The sequence below is a fragment of the Tasmannia lanceolata genome, unplaced genomic scaffold (genome assembly GCF_043159265.1).
Source record: "Tasmannia lanceolata isolate RefF3 unplaced genomic scaffold, GAP_Taslan_0.1 ptg000007l, whole genome shotgun sequence".
Lineage (NCBI taxonomy): Eukaryota > Viridiplantae > Streptophyta > Magnoliopsida > Canellales > Winteraceae > Tasmannia > Tasmannia lanceolata.
The window spans coordinates 19021905-19046897 of NW_027518684.1; the positions used below are offsets into that span (position 1 = coordinate 19021905).

At 37.0% G+C, this 24993-nt stretch overlaps 1 protein-coding gene across 1 annotated transcript in view; it reads left to right on the forward strand.

The window, feature by feature from the left end:
- LOC143882201 (NAD-dependent malic enzyme 59 kDa isoform, mitochondrial-like) overlaps positions 1-24070 on the forward strand; it is a 30813-nt gene extending 6743 nt beyond the window's left edge. The window contains exons 2-19 of the mRNA XM_077385664.1: positions 757-853; positions 5965-6083; positions 6230-6397; positions 7819-7947; positions 11733-11793; positions 12855-12958; positions 13042-13125; positions 13247-13353; positions 13544-13649; positions 15751-15864; positions 16074-16139; positions 16829-16901; positions 17011-17097; positions 17183-17237; positions 17638-17709; positions 19815-19877; positions 23097-23211; positions 23841-24070. Of these exons, the coding sequence (XP_077241779.1) occupies positions 757-853; positions 5965-6083; positions 6230-6397; positions 7819-7947; positions 11733-11793; positions 12855-12958; positions 13042-13125; positions 13247-13353; positions 13544-13649; positions 15751-15864; positions 16074-16139; positions 16829-16901; positions 17011-17097; positions 17183-17237; positions 17638-17709; positions 19815-19877; positions 23097-23211; positions 23841-23912 (1692 nt within the window). The 3' untranslated portion in view covers positions 23913-24070. The remainder of the gene's footprint in view (positions 1-756; positions 854-5964; positions 6084-6229; positions 6398-7818; positions 7948-11732; positions 11794-12854; positions 12959-13041; positions 13126-13246; positions 13354-13543; positions 13650-15750; positions 15865-16073; positions 16140-16828; positions 16902-17010; positions 17098-17182; positions 17238-17637; positions 17710-19814; positions 19878-23096; positions 23212-23840) is intronic.
- Positions 24071-24993: the final 923 nt, after the last annotated feature.

Genomic DNA, 24993 nt, shown 5'->3' on the forward strand with positions numbered 1-24993 from the left:
ATGATTAGGCTAAAAAGTGGAGGGATCAAACTTTCTAGCTTTGCCTCACCCTGGTAGGATCCTCAAATGAGTGGATTTGGTTAATGCATTTAGAGAAACTGAAGCTGACAACCCCCCCCCCCCCAAACACACACACACCAAATAAATAAATAAAAATCTCTCTCTCTCTCTCTCTCTCTCTCTCTCAAACCGAGTGAAAGGAGTGTAAATGTTAGTATTAGGGCTATAATGTTTAAATAGAGAAACGTAAAAGAAAAAAGAAAAAAAATGAGAAGTTCCACGTGATTTGTGCCTTCCAACAGAATCTTACGATCATGCTTGATTCTACGCTTCAGTTTGCAGAATTTTATGATTGTACCGGACTCATTATGGCTCTACCAGGCTTTGCTGTAGCTTCAGTTCCGCTGATAAATTCAGATCGATTGTAGGTTGACTCAAATCCTATGATTTATATCAATATTTTAACAACCATGGGAATTTACCATTCAGAAAAAAAAAAAACAACCATGGGAATTTATGATGCTTTCTATATATCTTTATTTTGGGAATAATGCGAAAGGTTGGTGTAGTGATATTTTTTTAATGTAACCAGTTTTTTTAGAATTTGAATGATGTATGTTATTCTGCTCACCAAAAAGATAAAACAATAATTCCTGTTAGATGGCCATTGTTACATTCGAGTAGCAGACTTTTAAACTTTTTGTTTCTTGATGCAATTACGTGAAACTTCCTCTTTTTTGATTTTGTTGAGAGTAGGATACTGGTTTCCCTTTGACAGAAAGAGATCGACTTGGGCTCCGTGGCCTTCTTCCACCTCGGGTTATATCATTTGAGCAGCAATATGATCGTTTCAGTGAGTTATCACATGCCCAATTATCTTTTCATCAGATATGATTATGGAAAGAGAAGTTGTTAGATTCGTGTTTAGGACATGCTATGCCTGTTCATTTTAAGTACTGACATAATTTAAATTTGGCCTCAGATTTGAACTCAGGTTTCATGGATTGCATATGTTAAATTTATGGGAAGATCTAATCTGGAAATGTTATTTGTAAGGGCAGTAGTTTTTTTTGAAAGCCCAAGTAGACAGAAAATTGTTTATTGAGCAAATGAAAAAGATATGGGTAAAAATTAAAATGAGCTTGCTTTTTAGCCTAAATTTTTTCTATGTTTGTAAATTATGGAATTGAATATGGTGATCTTCATGTTTTAAGTTGCATACATTTGCTCAGAAAATTCAAAACATGAACTAACGTATAGAGTTGGAGATTGAGTAATGGGAATCTTTGTTCATGGTGACAAACTAAGTTTCTGGCTTTAACGTGAAGTGGCAAATTGGACAGTATATTCCATTCACATACCTTGTGCACTGTGATATCATTTATAGACTTTATTTCTTTACCTTATGATTTTCACTTTCCTGGATTTTGGGCAACAGCCTTCTCTGATCTTGTGCACTTCTTTGTTTCTGATGGGCTTTTTTCTTTTTTTTTTCTTTCATTTTTTGGACTTCATCCAAGTGATTGAAATTATTCAAATAATTACCGTCACCCACTAATTACATGGAAAGAGAATAACTTCTGACATAAGTAATACACATCCATCTAAAGATCTAACTTTGCTTGCTAATCTTTACACGAACTTTTAAATTACCTCTCATTCAAGATCAAAATTCCAAAGTTATTTGCTTTGGAGGTTATAAATGAACTAGCCACATATTTGACTCAAATTTTGTTTTGGGTGTCGTTTATGACAGCAGTTCTTCATAACAACTACGTGAAAAATTTCCTTGCACGGTCTGTCAAAATTTAGGTCTTTAATCAATCTTTTTTCACTTCAGTTGCACCCAAAACATTGCCATTAAATTGCAGTAATGTCTAAGAAACTCTACAACATGGCAATTTGACATGCTGGACTCCTATGCTAGGTACTGCATAGACTACTGCGTAACCACATCTGCCAGCTAGATCAATCTATGAATCTAAACTAAAACACTAAACCCTAACTCTACTCCGGTATCTCCCTCAAAAAAAAAAAAATGCTAGTGCATGAGGCAATCTGCTGATGACAATTCGAGGTTCCTAATGACATTTGCTAAATGTGAATGATATCTGGAATGAGAAGAATTTCTAATGATCACTCCTATCATGCCATGGCTTCTGCCACACATCCAAAACAATATCTTCGGGCCATTTTCGTGCAAGAAAACCATGCTTCATTTACGGTATGACTTGTACTATGTCACATGGATGCATCTAAACGGGTGTAGTAGTCATTTTTATTCATGTTGGGTTTATGCGCAGCACTTTTTGATGATTTTTATATGCTTTGGCTGACACTTTGAATTTGTTGTCGACACAAGTGTCTTGTCGTGTCCGACATGACACACGTGTCGACACTCTTTTTGACACTTTTAAATGCCTGCTAGAAGTGTAGGTAACTTTATATGTATGTACGTGCCACTATTTCTAGATTTTTAGGGGTTAGCCATGTCAAACACCCCATATCCGTGTCAAAACTCAGCACGCAAATCTAGATGCACAGATCAAGATTATATATACTTTCTATTTTAGCCGTGCCCATTTCTAAATTTTGGGGGTTTGCCGTGTCCGACACTTCGTGTCCATGTTGACACGCGACACTCGTGTTTGTGTCCACAAATCATAATTTTTTCCTTTAATTTTCTGAATAATGAATAACATGCTTTTTGTTTACCTTAGGTTGATGTTCTAACCTTCAGAGTCGAAAACTTTTATATAGAAAGTATGACAATGTGCTCATATAACCCATTTTGCTTCTTATTATATAGTCCGTTTTACCTAATTATCATACACATATTTAGCTTTTTAAAATTGGTTGGAACATATTTCTGACTCCATGAGTCCTATTTTCAGGGTCTCTCGAGTGCAACACTCTCTCCCTGTCAAATTTCAAAACTTGCACTCATACGACATAGGCCTTGCACCATGCTTAACACTCCCCATAGTGCTTATAAACCTTAACATTTTAAAGTTCTTACTACATCCTAGAACTTAATTTTTAATTTTTCATTTATTTTATTCATTGAATTTTATGATGAAGAGAAAGCTTTTTTTTTTTAAATATTAATTTTATTTGCTTATTGGGACATTTTTTTTTTGCCATTTGCTATTTGTTATTCTGGTCAAGAAAAGAGAAGGAAATTAGGTTTAAGATTGGGGTTGGGAATCATGTTAGGTTTTGTGATGATCGTGTTGGGAGGAGTATTTGTGCTTAGGGGTGCAACTCGGTTCCGGTTGGGTATGGTTGAGGCCAACCCGAACCCAAACCAACCCGAGTTCCAAGCCGACCCGAGGAACCCTTTTTCCAACCCCGACCCGAGGAACCCTTTTTCCAACCCCGACCCAACCCGAGTTTTTAAGCTTACTATAATAAAAAAATGATAAAAATGTCGAGTTCCACTAGGGTCGGGTTGCCCAAGCCCTCAACCCGAACCTGACCCAAACTCAACCCGCGTTGGAAAAACTCAACCTGAACCCGAACCCGAGCCGATTTTTTTCCGTATTAAACCCGGCAGGTTCGGGTTGAACCCGACTTGAGTTGCACTCCTATTTGTGCTTTATGTACCCAAGCCTGTAGAGGGTTATTAGGGATAGGGAGGTCTTCATTTGGGATTATTTAAAAGCATAATCACAAATATCCTCGGCAATTTTAAAAAATATTGCGATATTTTGCAATTTTTTTTAATAAAACGACATAATCCAAAATTTTATTGATATTTTGAAAAACGTTGAGATATCTTCATAATTGATTCTTTAGCATGAAAATTTCATGATATTATTTGTTGTCCTAATTTTTTTCTTAAATTTGTATATTTTAAATATTTTTTCCAGTTTTTGACCGATATAACCCTGGGATTAAAATGAAAATTTAAAATATCCCTGGTCTGGCATGGGAGGTCCCCTCAAATGTGATACCAGCTCGAGCGAGTGGGCAGAAGTGATTGCATTATTTCAGGGCATTTGCATTTCAGACATCAGAGACTTGGGTAATCTTATTGTGGAAGGTTACTCTCTCAACGTGATTAGTTGGATGGATGGGAGCTGACCTCACCCTTGGAGGTTTGCGGAGTTGATGAGATACGGGACAGAGTAGAGGGCCACTCTTTCCACTTCCAACACGTTAGGAGGTTGGCAAATGAAGAAGCGGACTGTCTCGTCCGTGCTGGTCCTAACAGATCATTATTGGAGATCTTCGACCATCTTCCTCCTTGACTCTTCTTATTGTTATCTTTCTGTTTTCCCTTTTTTCTTTTGTTGTATTCCAGACCACCTCGGTCACGGTCTTTTCTTCCTTTTAATAAATTACAACCATTCTAAAAAAAATATTTAAAATATCTTGAGATACACCCTTCCTAGGATATTCTGGAGACAAACATTTGTGACTATGTTTAAAAGAGCGTAGGTGATGTGGTAGTTTGTTCCATAGAAGGAATCATAATAAAGAACAGATTTTTTTGTTTGTTAGAGTTCTATCAGGCGAGGTCTATATTTCTTAGTCTCGGGTGTACACAACTCCATCCAAGAGTCATGTAAATGGTTAAGTTTCCATTTATCACTCAAAGACGACCTGTATATGACATGGCTCAAACATTTGCTTGAGTACTCAAAACTCTGCAAATTGATTCAATGTAAACAGAGTTTTTGAAGCTCGAAAAGTTTCCATTCAGCACTTGGAAAACTTGTCGTGTAGTGCCGGATGAGTTTTTGTTTACCCGATCGAGATTTTGTAGTTCTGCAAAAAAAGAAAAAAGAAAAGAAAAAAGAGCTAGACAGGACGAGATATTCTAGTTTCATTTGACCTTTGAATGTTTTCAGGGTTGGAAAGTGACGAATTCATTTCAAACCACCAATTTCGTTTAGTATTTTCAGATTTTAACGAGAAATCTTCTATTTAAATTTATGGGAGCTTAGTTTTTGAGATTCAGGCTGTTCCACATTTAGTGCAACTATTATTCTAGTTCCTGGCCATTCTAATTATTATGCATGTTTCAAGTTGTTGCACTATTCTTTTTTTCCTTGATTTCCTTAAGATTTTTATAATATAATTTAAGCAGATAAGAAAATTGATTGATCCGATCAAGTACTCGACTGAATCTCGAGATTACTTGGATTTGGATCATTGGTCACAACCAAGTTTCAAGTTCTTAAGCCTTGATATGTGGACTTTCAGTTCATGCATGCTTGTGGATTCATGTGTGGCTTCTTTCCATTTGTGTTCGCTTAACTGATCAACTTTAGTGTAACATAATCCAGAGGTACAAAAAAACAAGAAAGACAATATCAAACCGTTTTTAAAATTCCCCAATGTGTTTATTTTTTTTGCATGTGGTTTCATTTTCTCTGTTAGTCCTAATACACCTTGAACTGATTCTCTAGGGATACCATTGGATCTTTCATCTTAAGGCCTCAAATATGTTTACGACAGTACATCCTTGCTCTTTCTTTCTGTCAATACTCATCAATATTGAATTCACGAGCTGATGCACAGCACAGTATATTTATGGAATATGTGGGTTCTGACCCCATCAAATTGCATCTGCTCCTGTTGCATAATGCTAGTGAAATGCTTCATTGATGATTATTATTTATTTATGCAACTTAATATGAAGTTCATCAAATGCTGTAAATTGGTTATTGTTCTTATTATATGAATTTAAATTTGATTGTAAACGGAAGTTGCCATAACTTTTAATAATTAAAATTTGGCGCTTACCAGAATGGCGTAAACTTTCTTTTATATGAATATCGTCTATGCCTTTTAGACCTGAGAATGGCAGAGGATATGGTTTTTGCTTACCAAAACAAAAAGAAAAAATAAAATTATATGGCTTTTACTCTTGCAGTTTCGTTGATCTCACCTTTTCATATTTCTTTTTTCTTGAGTTATTATTTACTGAATATACCGGTTTGCTTGACATGTTAGTGGAGTCATATCGATCCCTGGAGCATAATACCCGAGGTGAACCTGCTAATGTAGTAGCTTTAGCAAAGTGGAGGATCCTGAACAGACTCCATGATCGGAACGAGACATTGTACTACAGAGTAAGCAGTAGACTTAGTTCCATGTTCTTAGTAAGGCACCACGCATCTTGTGGCATGGGTGTCCAGTATATGCTTTGTAATCTAGTCTGAGTGCTGATGGAGTTTTAAAGCTCATACGTAATATATACCATATTCATTTCCTCCAGGTCCTTATCGATAATATCAGAGACTTTGCTCCAATTATCTACACTCCTACAGTAGGGCTGGTTTGCCAAAACTATGGAGGCTTGTTTCGTCGTCCACGTGGAATGTATTTTAGTGCAAAGGACAAAGGAGAGATGATGTCCATGATCTATAATTGGCCAGCTGAACAGGTATTGTGTGGGTATGTGTTGCTTCTGAATGTTGCTTACAAGTGTATGCTTTTTTGTTCTATTTTCGCTGGATTGGACACACGAGAACGTATTTTTTAATATTTTGTTTCATTTTTTTTTTTTTGTGTTAGACAGTGGAACCACATATTATCTAAGTCCAGCATGCTTGCAGAACTGTCTTTGTAATGAATATTTGGAAAATTGTTTTGAATTCTGATTGTATGTAAGGTTGTTGCCCCTGACTGCCACAAAATCGTAGTGCACTCTTTTATTAGTCTTCTTGGATTATACCGGATGCTAAATGCCAAAAATTTTGTTTCATCAGAATTCTTTATTCTTGTTATCATGTCCCTTCGTTCTTGAATTTCAATTTTTCCCAATGTTTATCAGAAGGGATCAATGTCATTTGTTTCAGCCGTCAAATGTTTAAAGCTTCCTATAATTTGCTCAAAGTAGGAAGGATTTGGAACCATGCCAACGTAGAATTCTTGAGTGGTTGATGTTCGTCTCAGGTGATGCCCAAATGTCAATATGTATGCCACTAACCCATGGCACCGTCATGGAATGCCATTCGTCACCAATCCCACTTTACCCAGTGCTTGCATGTCATTGCAATTTCTAGGCCTGTATGTATATTGTAGGGGTTTTGAGCTTAAGTAAAAATTTAGTTTATTATCTTTAATTGTTCACTTGCATGCAAATTCTTGTTTGTCACGCTCTTTCTGGACTGCCCTCACACTTGGAGCCCTTAGTAGTTGTAAGAGCATTGAAAAATTGCTAATTTTTTCACGATATTTATTCAAGTTCACTATCATCTGCTCCCCTTTCAGTGCTTGATTTTGTTATTGGTAGTTTTTGTATGTATCATGGTTTGTCTATTTAATTTGTAGGATTGAGCACTTTTCTTTCTGCTTCTTTTTCACGTCAAATATTCCAAAAGTGTAGTGCTGTAATTCTTTATAGAATAATCACATAATTTCACCAATTTCATCTGTTAAACAGTTAAAATTTTCATGCACTCTGCATTTGTGATTCTGTGGAACAACACATTTGAAAAAATAACAGCCTTTATTGATTGGGGAATTGCGAATGAGCATCATTATGAGCTGCATTCATGGGGCTATCATTTGAGCAACTTCCTAAACAGGAAAGGGCTTCCAAATTTATGGAGTTAAAATGATAAAATTCTAAAACTGGATAAATTCTGATTTATGCCTCAGGAGTCAGGATGCTTGCATAATGTTTGAAAAGCATAAGGTGACTGTGCACTACGAAATTCACTAAGTTAGAACTCGAGGGATTTTTTTTATTCTAATAATAATAGACAATTATGGTGTAGATGTATTTCACTCAATGCCAGCTGAATGTATTCAGAGCAGCATTTTTGCAGCTCACATCATGTGGTTGTCTATTTACCTCAGGTAGACATGATAGTGCTGACAGATGGAAGCCGTATTCTTGGGCTTGGTGACCTTGGAGTTCAGGGAATTGGAATACCCATTGGGAAGCTTGACATATATGTTGCGGCTGCTGGCATGAATCCACAAAGGGTATGTATTATCCAAAGTCTTGCTAATATAAAGTGGCTATTTTTTTTGAATGGTAAGTCGAAGTGGCTAATATCTACAAGTCAAAGTGTGTGCGAATGCATGCATGAACCTTTGACTGGATCTGCTTGTGTCTTAACTTGTGAGGCTTTCTGCACATGAACGTTAAAGTGTGTATGTGGGTGGCTGCATGTGTGGATGTTTGGCTGTGCATATGTTTCCCAATGTTAACCATGATTTCATATCCCGTAGACTTAGTCTAGTGTTTTCAGACCAAATTCATGGAAAAAGTCAGGGATTATCAGTCTTTACACCCTTGTGATGACTGATGAGCATCTCGAAATTTTCATTTTGGTAGTTCCTATAATTCATGGCATGCAGATTACTGAGTGGTTAGGACAGAATTTCCTTTTCCTTATTTTTGGGCGTGCCATGTTCTGCTAACAAGATTGTATGATCATGTTTGTTAGAAATGGGGATAAGGAGGAGACGGAGAAGAAGAAGAGTGAGGGAGAAGATGGTGAGATTCTCCACTAAGGAGCTCTCCCATGTAATGATGTATATATAGAGCCCAAAATAGGGAAACATAGTACAAAGACTACAATACCCTCACTTATACACGTAATGACCAAAATGACCTTACACTCTTCAACACTCCCCCTCAAGCTGGAGTGTATATACTATGGAACTCCAGCTTGCTACAAAGACCATACAACAAAAAAAGACCATACAACAAAAAAAGGTACAATAAGCTCATACACACAGCCAGCTTGGTGTAACACTCCCCCTCAATCTAGTGTGGTAAATACATAATGAAATACATAACAAAAAAAGGATAGCAACGGCCACATTGAATAGAATGGCATGCTCAATGGCCACCAAAGATCAGCTCCCCCAGAATCAGCACGACGGTGAGAGCGATCACAACAGTGCCTTCCCTTGAATCAAAGCACGACGAACAAATCCGCATACCAATGAGCAATGGGGGCGCCTCGGCAGGTAACAACAACGAGGATCGAACAAAATAAGCATGCTAAAGGCGGGCACATGAGCAACGACGAAGTACCACGAGTAGATATCAGCTGAACAACACATCGCCATGAGAAGAACCACCAATCAGCCAATAGGGCGATATAAAGATCAGCCCACTACAACAACCAACCAACGACGGCCACACAACACGTCACCTGGAAGAAACAACAAGGCTGAAAGCAACACTAACGACCGGGCATACAGCCCCAACAACGACAAGGCCAAGAGCAACGCTAGCGACCGGGCATGTAGCCCCCAACAACGACAAGGCCGAGAACAACGCTAGCGACCGGGCATGTAGCCCCAGCAACGACAAGGCCGAAAGCAATGCTAACGACCAGGCATATAGCCCAAATAAAGTGGTTTGCAACACAAACTACTACAACCACAACAAAGACGTGAAACTACACATAGCAACTACACTCACTATGTAGAAGCACCAACAACTTGGATTGCAATGCAAACCACTACCACAACAACAACAACAATAAATGTGTAAAATTACGCCGAGCAACTACACTCACTATGTAGAAGCATCAACAACGACTCGCAACGCGAGTCTACCAACAACCAACAACAAACCAACCAAACCAACCAACCCAACCAATGAACCAACCGAGAACCAACCGAGAACCAACAACCAACTACAACCAACAAACACTAACCAATCACCAACAACAAGCCTACCAGGTCAACCAACGATGATCACAAACCGACCACAACCAACCAACCAACAAACCCACAACTAAACACAACCACTATGATCTCAACCACGATCAATCCATCTGACAAACCGACTACAAACACAACCAACCAATAGTCAACACACACCAACAACCAACCAAACAACTATCCACAACCAACCACCCAACAACCAACCAAACAACCCTTGTCCACCAACAAACAAACAACCAACTAAAAGACTACCAACAAAGACAATAACAAGACAACACCTAGACAACAATAAGACAATAGCAAGACAACACCAAAACCACAAGACAATAGCAAGACGAAGCACCAACAACTACATACTAACACAACTACATGATAACACTCCCCTAAAGTTGAAGGACGAATGCCTTCAACTTGCAACGAGGAAAAAATGGACTTTCAAGGCACGACACCTCTCTTAGACATCTTGTCAAACACTTGGTGTGCGCCTTTGACATCAACACAAAAGATATAGAAGACTATGGAAAGAACAGTACAACAATAAAACAAGGATACAACACACTCCATCCATGGAACTACATGAGGGCTTCAACACTCCCCCTCAAGTTGAGGCCGAAGGCCTTCTTGCAACAAAAAGACGACCTTCAACACACATTATCCCTCTTGGAGATTTTAACAAACACTTGGTGTGCACCTTTGATATCAACCCAAGCGCCATAAGAAACAATGAATATAGAGGGATAGAACAAGAATTGGGATGGAGTAGAAGGGGGGATGAGACTCAAAACACGAAAGAATGAGAGATAGAAAAGATTTAAACCATAAGGAAAGGGTTAGAAAACTAGAAAGGAACCGACAATGGATTAAGATATAGAAAAGAAAAGATTTATGGATTTAGGACAAAAGAAAGAACAAGAAAGGGATTTATGGATGGAGAAAAGGGAACAAAAGAATATACAAGAGGGGACTTTTATGTTTCTTTTTGTTTGGAAAAATGGTGCATTTACAAATGGTAAAGGGGTTTGGGTTTAGGGGTTCACAAGATGGAGGTTAGGATTTGAGGGTTATGGAGTTAGGATTTAGAGAGGAGAAACTTAAAAAATGAAGAGGGAGTCTCGTCTCGTCTCGTCTTGTCGCGTCTTCAGGATACTATGTTGATGAGAATGAGATGGACAGATAGAGTGGAAATGACTCTTCTTTCCTCTTTCTTTCCCTTAGGATCTTTGCTCTGACACCATGTTAGAAATGGGGATAAGGAAGAGACGGAGAAGAATAAGAGTGAGGGAGAAGATGGTGAGATTCTCCACTAAGGAGCTCTCCCATGCAATGATGTATATATAGAGCCCAAAATAGGGCAACATAGTACAAAGACTACAATACCCTCACTTATACACGTAATGACCAAAATGACCTTACACTCTTCAACAATTTTGTTTAATGCACTGGGTTAATTAGATATTTTATATGCACACTGAGTGGTTAGGACAAAATTTCCCCTTCCTTTTTTGGGCGTGCCATGTTCTGCTAACAAGATTGTATGATGATTTTGTTTAATGCACTGGGTTAATTAGATATTTTACATGATGTGTGTGTGTGCAGTCCATATTTGTTCCGAAAGTACAGTGGGGACCACTTCATAGGATGATCCAAACCGTAAATACATTAACTAGTAAATCATCTCCGTAGGATGATCCTCCTAACCCTCCGGATCTGTCGAGGGCACATTATATAAACCTCTATTGATCCGAGGATTAGGATCATCTTATGGAGATGATTTGTGGGGTACAATATATTTATGTTGTGGCCTATCAAATGAATGGTCTGAATCATCCTATGAATTTGGGCCCCACCGTACTTTCTGAAATTACTGACTTCATGCGCACAAAACATATAAAATCTTGGGTTAATTCTTAGCGGCTTTAACTTTCATGGTTGTCATTAGAGATGCATATGTCCCCAGATACTTGACTGCTAGATTAATTATATGAAATTCAAGAAGCTTAGTTTTTTGCTTGAATTTTAATGTCTTTAATGCAGTTACTATGTGATTTTTCTTATTATTGATCAAACTAAACCTCTGACAGATACTCCCAGTTATGCTCGATGTTGGTACCAACAATCAAAAGCTTCTTGAAGATGGTCTTTGTGAGTAGCAATATTGCCATTTTTGCTGAAGAAAATCTTTGCGAGTAGGAAAGTCAAACATTTTTGTTACGAAGTTGTTGCTTGTTTATTTTTGGTATGTCTTCTCAAAATATTTTTCGGTATCCACAAACTTTGTGTCATTTTAGGATGATATTTGTTGATTCATACTTTAGGTATGGCTGGGTTCTGAACTAGGTTTAAATAAGCTGAGTTTCGCATCTTCTGCGCATTCAATATATTAAACTGTAGCCTCATGGTTTGATTTACTCAACCCTGTGTGCCTTGAATCTCTTCTACTTACTTAAAAACTCCATAGTTTGTCCTCTGTTACTGAATATAGAGTTTAGTATTAAGATGAGGGAGAGGGGAAAAATAGATTCTCTCTCTCTCTCTCTCTCTCTCTACACACACACACACACACACACACACTTTCTCCCTCTCCTCATTAGGAGGTAGGGAGGACAGAGAGCTTAGACAAATAGACACTGATCACAAATATTCCCCCTACGGCTCTCTCTCCCCTCTCTCAATGAGCTCTATCTCTCCCTGTCTCTCATAAGCTTTCTCTCACACATCAAAAGCTTGTCGAAGACAGTATTTGGTCAGGGAGGGTGACTTTTAGTTATGTGACAATCTCTGTTCCTTTTTATATTTTGCCTTCTTTGTTTAATTTAGTTTCGTCTTTTTTTTTTCCATAAAAGAGAAGAAAAGCTATCATATTTATATTTTCATGCTTGAAAAAGTTGACGAGCTTATTATTGGTGTAATTGTAATTGGGTACTGGTCATACATTCTTGCTGTGATACCATATATACATATGAAGTGAAGATAAAAAGCTGTTAAATTTGAAGTGGAGTTGTTATGAAACAATAAATATATTTTCTATCTACTTGAAGAAGTAACAATGATCTGCAGTTGTCTGCGTTCTTTCTTGGCGCCAACCATTTGAAATTGTTAGTGAGCTTTTAAAGAACAGGTGTAGCAATTATGTTGAAGAGCATCTTATTGTAAACTTAAATAGAAACTGCATCTTATTGTTTTACTTGATGTTATCTTCCCAGATTTAGGATTACGAGAACCTAGATTGGAAGGAGATGAGTATTTAGCCATTGTAGATGAATTCATGGAAGCTGTGTTTACACGTTGGCCAAAGGCTATTGTACAGGTCCAGTTTTGTTAAATGTTTGATTTGTTATATTACATTTTTAATATGAATTTTGATTAAAACGATGATTTGCAACCTAACAGTTTGAAGATTTCCAAATGAAGTGGGCATTTGAGACTCTGCAACGATATCGAAAAAGATTTTGTATGTTCAATGATGACATACAGGTTGGATCTCATTGGGCTTCATCTGTTCAATTTTATGACCTATGGCTAATTAAAATGATTTTGAATGTTTATTAGATTTGTCTGCATTGCAATTATTGTGTCTACACTGCATTTGTGTTAGGGAACTGCTGGTGTTGCACTTGCTGGATTACTCGGAGCTGTAAGAGCACAGGGTCGGCCTCTTACCGATTTCGTAAAACAAAAGATTGTTGTAGTTGGAGCTGGGAGGTATTAAATCCAGTCGACTTAAAAGAATTCTGTGTCAGTTTTTTTTAATGGTAAAATTTCGATAATGAGTGATTCTTGTCAAAGTTGTACCATGGATATTCCATGTTATGTCCATTAATCTTCCCTCTTTTAGCCACAGGCTTGTTAGTAACTTTCCCTGTATCTTCTGAGGCTTTATTTCAACATTCAGTGCAGGGATAGGTGTACTTACCATGGCGAAACAAGTTGCTTGGAAAATGATGGGAAGCCCTGAAAATATGGAAGCAAACAACCAGTTCTGGCTACTTGATAAATTTGTGCGCTTCTATTCGTACAGCTCGAACTCTATCATATATTGGCTTATCTTTTTTAATTCCTTGTGTTCTCTCCTTATTGAATATTTCTGTTGTGTCTGGTGCATTATATACAGTTTCTTATTAGGTCTTCTCCCCATCTCATTTATCAAACCCAAGTTGAGGCTAAGTGAATTAATCCACCTTGCACCATTGCTTTCTGCAGTCCTTAGTTTCTTGTTTCTTCTTGAAATACTTGTTGACTATTCGCAAAATAATCAAATGCATGAGCATCAAATTTTGGAAGGTGTTATAAAGCATTTGTTTGGATGCATGCACACTAGTTTTATTATTGTTTGTAATATATCTGCTGGGAAGTGATATTATTATTAGCTAAGCTTTCTTCTGGCGGCGAGATTGTTTTGAATTAATCCTATATGGAGTATATAAATAGTCATTATATTCACTTTGTGTTCAAAACTGCAAATGTTAGTAGGTTCACATTTTAATTTGAACACATTCTGCAACACATTTTGATCTTTATTTTTCAGTTCTTAAGATCTGTCCTAGGCAGATATCTACTCATTGGTATCCATAGCTAATTTACAAGCCCTGTGGCATACTGGTAACAACACATCTTTGTTCCTAGAGAGCTTTTAGAGTCTCAACAGTTTTATCTTTAAACATTTTAATCAATAGAATCTGGCAACAATTTGGAGTTCTAAGAAACCATGTAGAAGATGTTTGTTAAGCTCCGTAGGTGCCCGCCCCTTTTTGTTAATATTTCGTAAATTATTTTCCCACCAAAGAATCTTACAATGCATCTTTCGTAGAGATATCTTGGACTCTAACCATCAATGCGTCCAACCATTTAAAAAAAAAAAAACACAGATGTATCCAGACTTCTAAAAATAACATTTCAGCTATTCCTAAAGATATCACTCCTAACTTTTAGCAACTAAAACTCACAGTGATATGAACTCCTAACTAAAACTCACAGAGAGATCGTTTCATATCTTTGGATTCCTAAAATTAAGGAATGCTAAAGAGAAGCGTAACATTGTATCTCGAGAGAGAGGCGACGGACAGCAATCTTTACAGCTGTGAGAAACGGTTTCAAGGTTAAATCATAAATCTAACATAATGATGTATGAAGTAAGCTTTCTTTCGGTTTCCTGCTTCCGAGAAAAAAAAAACGTCATCTCTGCTGCCAAGTCGGATAGGGACCATGACTTGAATAGATATCCTAAGGCTACTATAAGGATGGAGACTCCATGGTATAGATTCTGTGAAAGGGAATACTCTATCCTCTACACATAATGAAAACGGGTCTGCAAATGTCGAGGAGGAAGTTGAACCTAGATTTTTTTCATGAACACCATGGTATTGCCTGAAGTTGAAAAGCTGAGACGTCTTCTATTTCACCAGTTGAAGATATCAGATAGTTTGCTGGCTTTGCAAGGAGTGACAGGAAGAAGATGAGGCTGGATAAAAATCCATGGCAGAAATGGGCCTCCAGATGCACAAAAATGCACAGGGAGAGGAGAAAATGTTATTAAATTCAGATATCTCTCTCTCTCTCTCTCTCTCTCTCTCTCTCTCTCTCTCTCTCACACACACACACACACACGCATGCACGCTGTGTTAGGCAGTAAAAGAAATAGGTGGGTCTCACCGTTGAGAGACTAGGCCCTGTGGAGAAGAAGGGAAAGTGATGGCATTATGTTCAAGGAGAAAGTGTACCGGATAGGTGGTGTGAAGGGGGTGGGAGACGGTAAAATAGGTGGGAGAGCGGAAAAAGGGGACCGAATTTATCATCGTCCAAAATTACGAACAATTAACTCTAAAATAGTAGTCATTAATTAGTCCTTGTGAGTCATCTGTCAAAATTTCATTATCTGTTACTGTTATTTTTTATGTTTATTATAATTATATTTCCATTTCCACATATTTGTCTAGTTATATATGCAAGAAGTTGGATGCCATAACATGTTAGCAAGCCTCTTTACATAAAATCCTCAAAGCTGCATGAATTTCAGTTAATTATATTTACATTTAGATTTGCTTGAGTTAGGCACTTATGTTGCGGAAAGATTAATGTTAATATGAACTTTGGCGGATACAGGGTCTTATCACGAAAGATAGAAAAAATCTTGATCCAGCAGCTGCTCCTTTTGCCAGAGGCTTTGGTCCAGGAGAGATTGAAGGACTCAGGGAGGGAGCTAGCCTTATTGAAGTGGTAATTCTAGTGTGGAATTATCATGTTAAGAGCACTTTTACATTTTGGTCATTTGTTAAAAGAACATGCAATTTGATATGTAGAGGCCATTTTCTTAGATAGAAATTTGATGACTTCTTTCTTCTTGAAGCATGTTAATTTGTTTAAGTAGGTATATTGCTTTATTTTGATGAGCTGAGCCCTAATGGTCATGTGGAAATATTTCTCAGATTAAAAAGGTGAAGCCCCATGTGCTTTTAGGTTTATCTGGAGTTGGGGGTGTCTTTGATGAGCAGGTGAGAATGGCCATGTAATAAATAATGCATAAAGGCCTTTAATTCTTTGTTAATTATGGAAATGAAGCTGACAAAATAAGTTGGTCTTATTCAATCAGAATTTTAAACTGAAAAAAGTATATGTTTGTGCTGATTTTTTAGCTCTATGAATTCTGGGGTTTGTTCTTGATAAAACATTGCCGGTAGCAAGTATTTGATTACTTTGGATGCATTAATATATTTCAAAAATTAAACGTGGTGATCCAGTTAATTTTTAAGTCTGTCTGGGCCTATGACAGGAGCACTCCATTTCTGAAAATGGTGTCATATTTGGACAAACATGTTGACATTTTAACAAGGATGTTAGAAGGAACCTTTAATAAATGTCCCAATTATCTTTTTCTTCTTGCTTTGGTAGTAAATGTATTTTATTTATATATTAGTGTAGATGCACTTTTCCATGTCTCATGCTCATATAAAATAAATATTTACTCTCTCTCTCTCTCTCTTGATACTATCATATAATATTAAGTTACATTGGCTTGGTTCATATTTTTGTTGTGACTAAGTTCATATTAAGTTGTGGAATGTGATGTAGCTATGTGCTTATTAATAATGCGAAACCTTTTTTTTCTTCTTTTTTTTTAATATGTATAACCTTCCATAGTAAATCTGCTGGCATCACCTCTAAACTTACAATATTCTGCCAGGTTCTTAAGGCCATGCGAGAGTCAGATTCTCCTCGTCCTGCTGTGTTTGCAATGTCAAATCCTACAATGAATGGTTGATTTTCCTATCTATTACTTTTTTTAAGAAGTTTCATCTTTATGTGGAAGGATCAAACTTGCCACCGTTAATGAACATGTAGTTTTTTTGCATCCTAATTGGACAGCTGAATGCACCGCTGTTGATGCATTCAAATATGCGGGACAAAACATAGTTTTTGCAAGTGGGAGCCCATTTGAAAACGTTGATCTTGGTTAGCATTCCCCTTATGTTTGAAGCCTTATCCTTTCTTGAATTTTTCCTCCTCATTGATCTTCAGCTAATGTTTGTCTGTGCAGGGAATGGAAAGGTTGGCCATGTTAATCAAGCAAATAACATGTACTTGTTTCCTGGGTGCGTATCAATTGAGGATATTGCTTTTTGCCTATCATAGACCATTTTTTTTTAAATATTTTATCATAGGCCAATCTATAGTCTTTTTGTTAAAGTATAAAAATATTAAATGACGCCTTCTCCAATGGCTTAAGCTTTTGGAGTGATTGGTAGTTTCACATGGTATCAGAGCAAAGTTCCTGAGTTGAAACTTCCTTGATATGAAAAAAATCCACATGCAATGTCTAACCCAAAAGTGGGGCCAGATGTGCCACGTGTAGGCTAACCCTAAAAAGAAGGGCCACACGTGATGGGGTGTGTTAAATTGTAAAAAAATTAAATAACGCTTTCTCCAACTGCTTAAGCTTTTGGAGTGATTGGTAGTTTCACACTTTTTAATTAGCTTTTTCCTATGATTCAGGATTGGTTTAGGAACTCTTCTATCAGGTGCTCATTTTATATCGGATGGGATGATGCAAGCCGCAGCTGAATGGTAAGACTGATTTATTTGCTCATTACTCTTGCTAACTTACATTAACAATTGTTAATATCATAGTTCACATAGCAGTTGATTGTCTCGGAACATGTCTGAGCTATATATGTTTTGAAAAGCTCTAAGTGCCGAGTCCAGAATCTCAACTCAACTCAACTCAACTCAACAAAGCCTTTGTCCCAAACTAGTTGGGGTCGGCTAAATGAATCCTTTAGAAAAACTTCATGAAGTTCACCCTGTGTTATTTCATTGAACTCGGAGTTCAATTAGGCTGAACTATGAGTTGAATCTGAGCTTTTCAAAATTGGTTAATCTTTTTACAGAGCTTGAACAAAAACTTAGTCAAATGGTTGGAAATGTTCTACAATTTGCTTTTGTAGCCTCCAACCGATTGATCTTAATGACAAAGCTCGGTAGGAGCAGCGTTAAACAAACCGCAGAAAAATGAAACGAGACAGATGCCAGTTTAACTGAAAGTCTTTGTCCTTGTGTGACCCTGGGATGTTCTTGGGGAAGGCTAGGCAGTTTCTTCAAATCCCTATAGTTTGTTCTCTGCACTACAGGATACACTCTGGATCAGAACTTTTTGTGGGTGGTGGAATTTGATGGTACATGGTTCTTTTAACATGTTTCCTTGGCACTTGAAAATGGGCTTTGCCTTGTGTCCAACACTTGGATTACATGAATTTAGATCCAAAAAGATTTGTGAGATCAGAACAGAGATTCTTACCGTTTGCTTTCAGTAGGTCTCATTATTTAGATATGTGAGAGCAGAATTATCTAATGTTAACTGGTTGTCATCCTTCCATCAGTCAGGTATGATGCCTGGGTATAGATATGATATGGGCTCGGATACAGGAAAAGCAGAGATATGAATCTACATTTTTCCTAAATCTAAGATACGGATATGGATATGCAGGTATCACATACCGTGGGATGCGACACAAGACATAGATAAGTGAACAATTAATAACTCAACTATATTGTAGAAAATTATAGCCTCTATAAGACACAATCAAAGTTATCAGCAAATATGCAATACTTCTAAACAGTAGGCATGGTAGTTAGATTGACTAGAATGCTATATTTGAGGCATGATACTTAATCCAACAGACGGAAATATCTATGTAGTAGGAGGTACAACGCCCACAAAGCTGGTTAATTCACTTCCACATGAAAATATCATAAAGCTCGACTTCTACTTACAAGTATGACCTACTTTCAGATCCCTCTTGCTCAGATAGTCAAATGTAGTTTCTCTCGACAACATCAAGTCCATTCCTTGGAACAATGATGGGGTCCAATGTTTGTAAACTAGGACTTCACTCAGAATTGGAATTTTCAACTTCTGTTTTGGATTCTTCCGAGTCCATTGAAAGCATGTCTTTCTGCTCCGATGACACGTCCTGGTCAAAGTGAGTCTGTTTGTCTGAATTACGAGTCAATCAATGAGTTTCAGAACATTGTGCTAACAATTACATTACAGAAGTGATGTGCACAATCTGATGTTCTTTCTGAGGCCAACTTGTTATTTTATCAAAATATAGAGAATATCTTTTATCCTAGTAGGGTTGGATTGTCTGAACTGCATGGCTATCATGGATCTACTGCACTAGTTTCTGCTAGTGTACATCAGCCTTTTCAACTATTTTATGGGATCTTAATTTATTGATATGCAGTCTTTTGTTTTACCATGAGAAATTGTATTGTCCTTGTATTTTCCCAAGGAAAAATACTGGCGGCAAAACTACAATGGATGGGTCACGCAAAAAAAATCCCCTGCACCGGACGATCCTAAAACCCTCCAGTCTGAAGATTTTTATATTCCACCTTTTTGATCCATGTATTGTACACCTTGCAATATCGAAGGTTAGGATCTCCCATTAGAGAAAATTATTGATGCATGGCCTATGTACTGTGGGGACCAACAGATGAATGATTTAGATAATTGAAACAGTGCTCCCAACCTATACTTTCCTGTCTTTATTTTTCTTTGGAAAACTAGGAGTGAATACAATATAATTCATGTTTTATCATTGTCATGTTTCGGTTAAGATTCCTGTTGCGGTTCTTCTTACTGGGTGTTCTTTGACTTCTTTCTACAGCCTTGCATCATATATGACAGATGAAGAAATCCAAAAAGGCATCCTCTTTCCTTCTATCTCAAGGTAATATCTACATTTCATTGTCATAAAAACATCTCCCATATAACAACCAAATATTTCTTGGAATATGTCTAAATTGTGAGTTTCCGCATTGCGTAAATAGAATGCATGCAAAATATTATGGTCATGCAATTATGTGTAGAAATGAATAATCTTATAGTGATGTATGCATGTATTCCTCTCATCCAACAACCAAGTGTTTTCACTTGGTTGATTGATTTGTTCTTTCTTTTTGATTTTCTGATAAAGATTCATGCAAGAATATTTACTTGACATCATCTTCCATTTGACAAGTTTAAATACATTGGATTTAGATACCATCCTCAAAATCAGGCATCAGTCTTTACTAATTTTAGTAGCTCATTTTCTAGATTGAGCTATCTTGAATCTTAGAGTAGATAATGTAAAACTAGGACCGGGGGGTTCAAATCTCATACTAAACATAGACCTATAATGCCATAATCACGTATAATAGATCTAATGAAACTATATTACAGATCTATACAAGACAATCTAATCTAACCATGCAATAATCTAGAATATAAAGGAAGATTGGAAACTTATCTCGATCGGTGATTGATGATCCTTCTCAGTGTTTAGCGGATGCTCTATCTAAGCTGGATCTTATACTGCCTCTCTGGATGACCTGATCTCAGATTGGGATGATCTTATAGTCAGTTAGGTAGCAACAGAGAGCAAACCCTCATATTTATGGATATTTATAGATATACAACTGCTAGTGTTCCACAATATAACTCTTAACAATTTAATTAACTACGAATCATGATGTAGTTAAACTTGGGCTAAACATCCATGTCTTAATAGGATAAGATCCACTAATTACCCTTAACACCGCTTATTGATAACTTTGGTCAATAGCTAAATCCGGTAATTTTATACTTAATCTCATTCATCAATCATCAGTCTCTAGACTGTTTATCTATGATCAATGTTTGCCATTCAAAAAAAACAACAACAACTTAATCCTTTAAACTCTAATTCATCAAAACACATTAAAAGACTTAATAAAGGATGTGAAAATGAAAATGAACATTCCCAAAAAGGATATCAACTAGCTTGCTTCTATAGGAAAAATATGAAAAGAACTAGTTGTCTTAAAATGATAGAGTTGCTTGCCTTATGATAAGTTGTTTGAATGGTTATATTAGCTACCATTGGTGTGACAGTTTGTTGATTGTATTATATAGCACTCTATACATTACTACCCCTTGATCGGTATTAGCTGCATGGGGTGACGTCATAAAATCCACAGGGTTTAACCCAGGAAATTATGATGTAAATCCTTCCGCCTTCTCTACTTTCTGCTATTTACAGCTTTCTGCACACAGAGGGTGCGAGGTGGTGTAGTCATAAAATCCACAGGGTTTAACCTAGGAAATTATGATGTAATCCCTCCACCTTCTCTACTTTCTGTACAGTCATTTTCCGTTTGATTCAAGTTAACCTGATCGTGAGTAGTTGCGAGTTCCATTCGAGCCGTAAACAACTTACAACACCGATCAGGTTAATTATCGCTTATTTTCGTTTTCTTTTGTAAATTCACTCCATTTACATTTGGAATTAAGCATAATCGTGATCAATGATTGCCCACAGAAGATCGTATGGATAACTGTTTTATGGCATTTGAATTAAATTAGAATACTTACGGGCCTCTTTGGATACCTCTCAAAATTATTTGCATATAGTTTGATACTCAAATGGTTTTAAAGATAAAGTTGATTACTTGCAAACATAGTTGTAAATTCCGTTTCGGTCGCCATTTCGTTTTGGCCACCGAAACGAAATTTCAGTGGGATTTCGGTCATTTCGGTGCATTTCGGTCGAAACTTTTCGTTCACACAAAAAATATATTAAAAAATATGAGAAAAATTCAAAAAAATAAAAAATCAATAGAAAAAGATGAAAAACTAATAAATAGTCCAAAATATGTGTCAGGGTGCGGGTACGACACGACACGGGTACGTGGGTACGTGATTAAGTTCCATATTTCATAACATGAGGTATCAATACATCATTCATTAGAAAAAAAAGTCTGTTACCAATGTGTTGACCAGTGCCTGACAAGATGAATAATTTTTAGAGACCAAATAATGAGATTTTTTTTACCGGACTTTTGGGATTTAATAATGTTTGGACAAAATAGATTTTATAAATTTTTAAAATTTGAAAAATACCCCACCGTTTGGAAGTTAAGAAAGTTAAAATTTTGACCCGACCATTTTTCTTTGAATTTTGTACTAGAACTGGAGAGTTGACTTTTTTTCCTTTTAGATTTGGGTGTTGAAACTATTTTTAATAAATCCAAAAGGGGGGTATTCCGTTATTTACATGTAAATCTTAAGTAAATGACATTTACTTAAATGGTTTACATGTAAATACCGAGTACAGTAAAGTAGAGAAGTACAGGAGAGGAAAGAGAAGCAGCAGGAATCCAGTCAAACTAGCCCTTATGCACGATTCCGGCCGGAATGGAGAATTTCGTCCATTCCGGACGAAATTCCGGATTTCGGAAAATTTCGTCCGGAATGGAACGAAATTTCCACCGGAACGAAATTTTTGGAATTTCGTTCCGGAATTGTAACGAAACCGGTTCGTTTCGTCCATTCCGGACGAAACGAAACGGAATTTACAACTATGCTTGCAAATAATAATTAGTTTATTATTTCAAAGAAAGTTATAATATAGGTTTCAAAATTGTATAGTTATTAGAGAAAAGTGTTCCTGAGCTGCAGCGCAGGGAGCTTCCCTGCGTTTTAGTGGCTTATAAAGCCTCCCATTGGTTCGTATAGCGGGTCCACAAAAAGTGACCAATGGGAGGCTTTATAAGCCACTAAAGCGCAGGGAGCTCCCTGTGCTGCGCGCAAGAACACTTTCCTCAAGAACTAGTTATTAATGGCTTCCAAAGAGGCCTTTACGTCTTATTTGCAAAAGACTAAATTTTATTGGGAAGTGATATATCCGCCCCTTTTGATTACTTGGGAAAGCCAGGGCCTGTGTATGTGGCACTCAACCCCATTGAAACCTTCTGTCGTGAAGTACATCAGCCCCTCTGCTCGTGGGTGTCCCAAGTAATCAAAATGGGCGGATTTATCACTTCCCTAATTTTATCTTATATGCAAATAGGGGCCAATGGCATCCAAAGAGGCGCTACAAGTGGGAATTCTTTAATGTTACTCATTACAATCTGCAATGTTATTGTAGCATCCGTCATATCACATCAGAAGTTGGAGCAGCCATTATCCATGCCGCTGTTGCTGAAGAACTCGCGGAAGGACATGGCGAAATTGGGCTCAAAGAGCTCATGCACATGTCAAAGGTATGAAAAATAGGGAGTGTGGATATCATTTCTGTTTACTTATTCACCTTCAGTCCAAAAAATGAAAAAGACACTCACTTTGGCGCGCTTACGCTTAGGTCCTGTTTGGATTGCAAGAAAAACATTTGACTGAAAAGTTGTTCTCTAGAAATTTCTTCTTTCCACCATTTAGAAGGAAATAATATGCTTATGGTTAATTTAGAGGGATACCATAATAAATTAAGGCTAATGATATTGGCATTACCATGTTTTAATAATTGCACAAACTCATCATGTCCTCATCTTATATTTTATTATTTAAACAGCTGTCAAAAGGTTATTAGGGTTCCTAAAAAGCTCTCAGAGCATCTGTCAAAGGTTATTACAGTTCTCAAGAAGCTCTAGTAAGCCAATTTAAAAAGAACAGACAAGATGAGTTAGTGCAATTATCAAAACATGGTAGTGCTAATATCAATAGCCTAAATTAAAGGTCCTTCGAAATAAAAATTGAATAGGGTTTTGGTTCATAATATCTTTCCTAGTGCAGTAGTAAGATATTTTAGAAATATTTTTCCTTTCTCTAATTATTTCTCTTTTATTATTTATTCTCTATTTCCTCTAATTATCTCTATTTTATTATTTGGATACAGGAGGAGACATTGAACTATGTGGCACGCAATATGTGGTACCCTGTTTACAGCCCTCTAGTTCATGAGAAATGAGGCTAATATTTTTAGGTAGTTTATATACAATTTTTTGGGAGGTTATTTTTAGGCAGTTCAGATATAAAATTTCTGCCTGTGAAACAACATTTCTCAGATTTTGTACTTTCTGAATTTTGAACTACTGATTAAAACAATAATAATTACTCCTTGCCACAGATCGAACGGTTAGGATCATCTTATTGCAGTTGGGACCCAACAGATGAATGGTTTTGGATCGTCAAATAATGTGGGCCCATTGTTTAAAAAAAAAAAAAAAATTACTTGCACGCACGTGCGGACACCATATGAAAACTCCAAGTTCTATCGTTAACTCTTGAGAAGGAATGCTGCCATGAGGCGCACCCATATTCCATGGATTGGATATAGCTTTGATTGATCCTGACCGTCCATTTTGATTAGGCAATCCGAACTCTACCTGGTCAGGAATCTAGAAAATTGATTGTCAAGAGAGAAAAATGGCCAATAATGTTCTGTATTTGATGGCCAAAATGTGCTTGATCGGATGGCTGGGATTACCAATTGAGTGTGATTTTTGTGGCATGAGCATGGCCAGATTGAATCATGTACTACAATATGGGCGGGTCTCATCATATTACAATGCGGTCCTCTATTTTTTGAGTGAGAATTGGAACTTTTATGGAGGTAACGAGGAAGTTGGAGTGCCCCGGCTTCTGGAAGGCTAGCTTCTGGGCTTTCCAGGAAGCCCGCTTTCTGCGTGAAGGCTTTGTGCCAGATGCTTTGGGCTTTTCTAGCCAAATGGGTTCTTAGGTACGGTTCTAAAATATCGAACCTTTAAAATCTCAGAGTGCATTACCCAATATGTCCTAATTAGAGCAGCTCGTGTCGGTTTTTGGGAATTCGGGTTGAGATTTTACCTTAAATCGGGTTGGGTTTGGATTGATTCCAATTCATTTTTTTACCAAAAGCTCAACCCGACCCAACCCAAGTTGCACCTCTAGTCCTAATATTTTAAAATATCGCCACCGATATATATCGATTCATCGGCCAATATTATCTTGTAGATTAAAGAAACTAGTTCAGTAAGAAGAGTATACATAAATGTAGTTCTATGATTAGT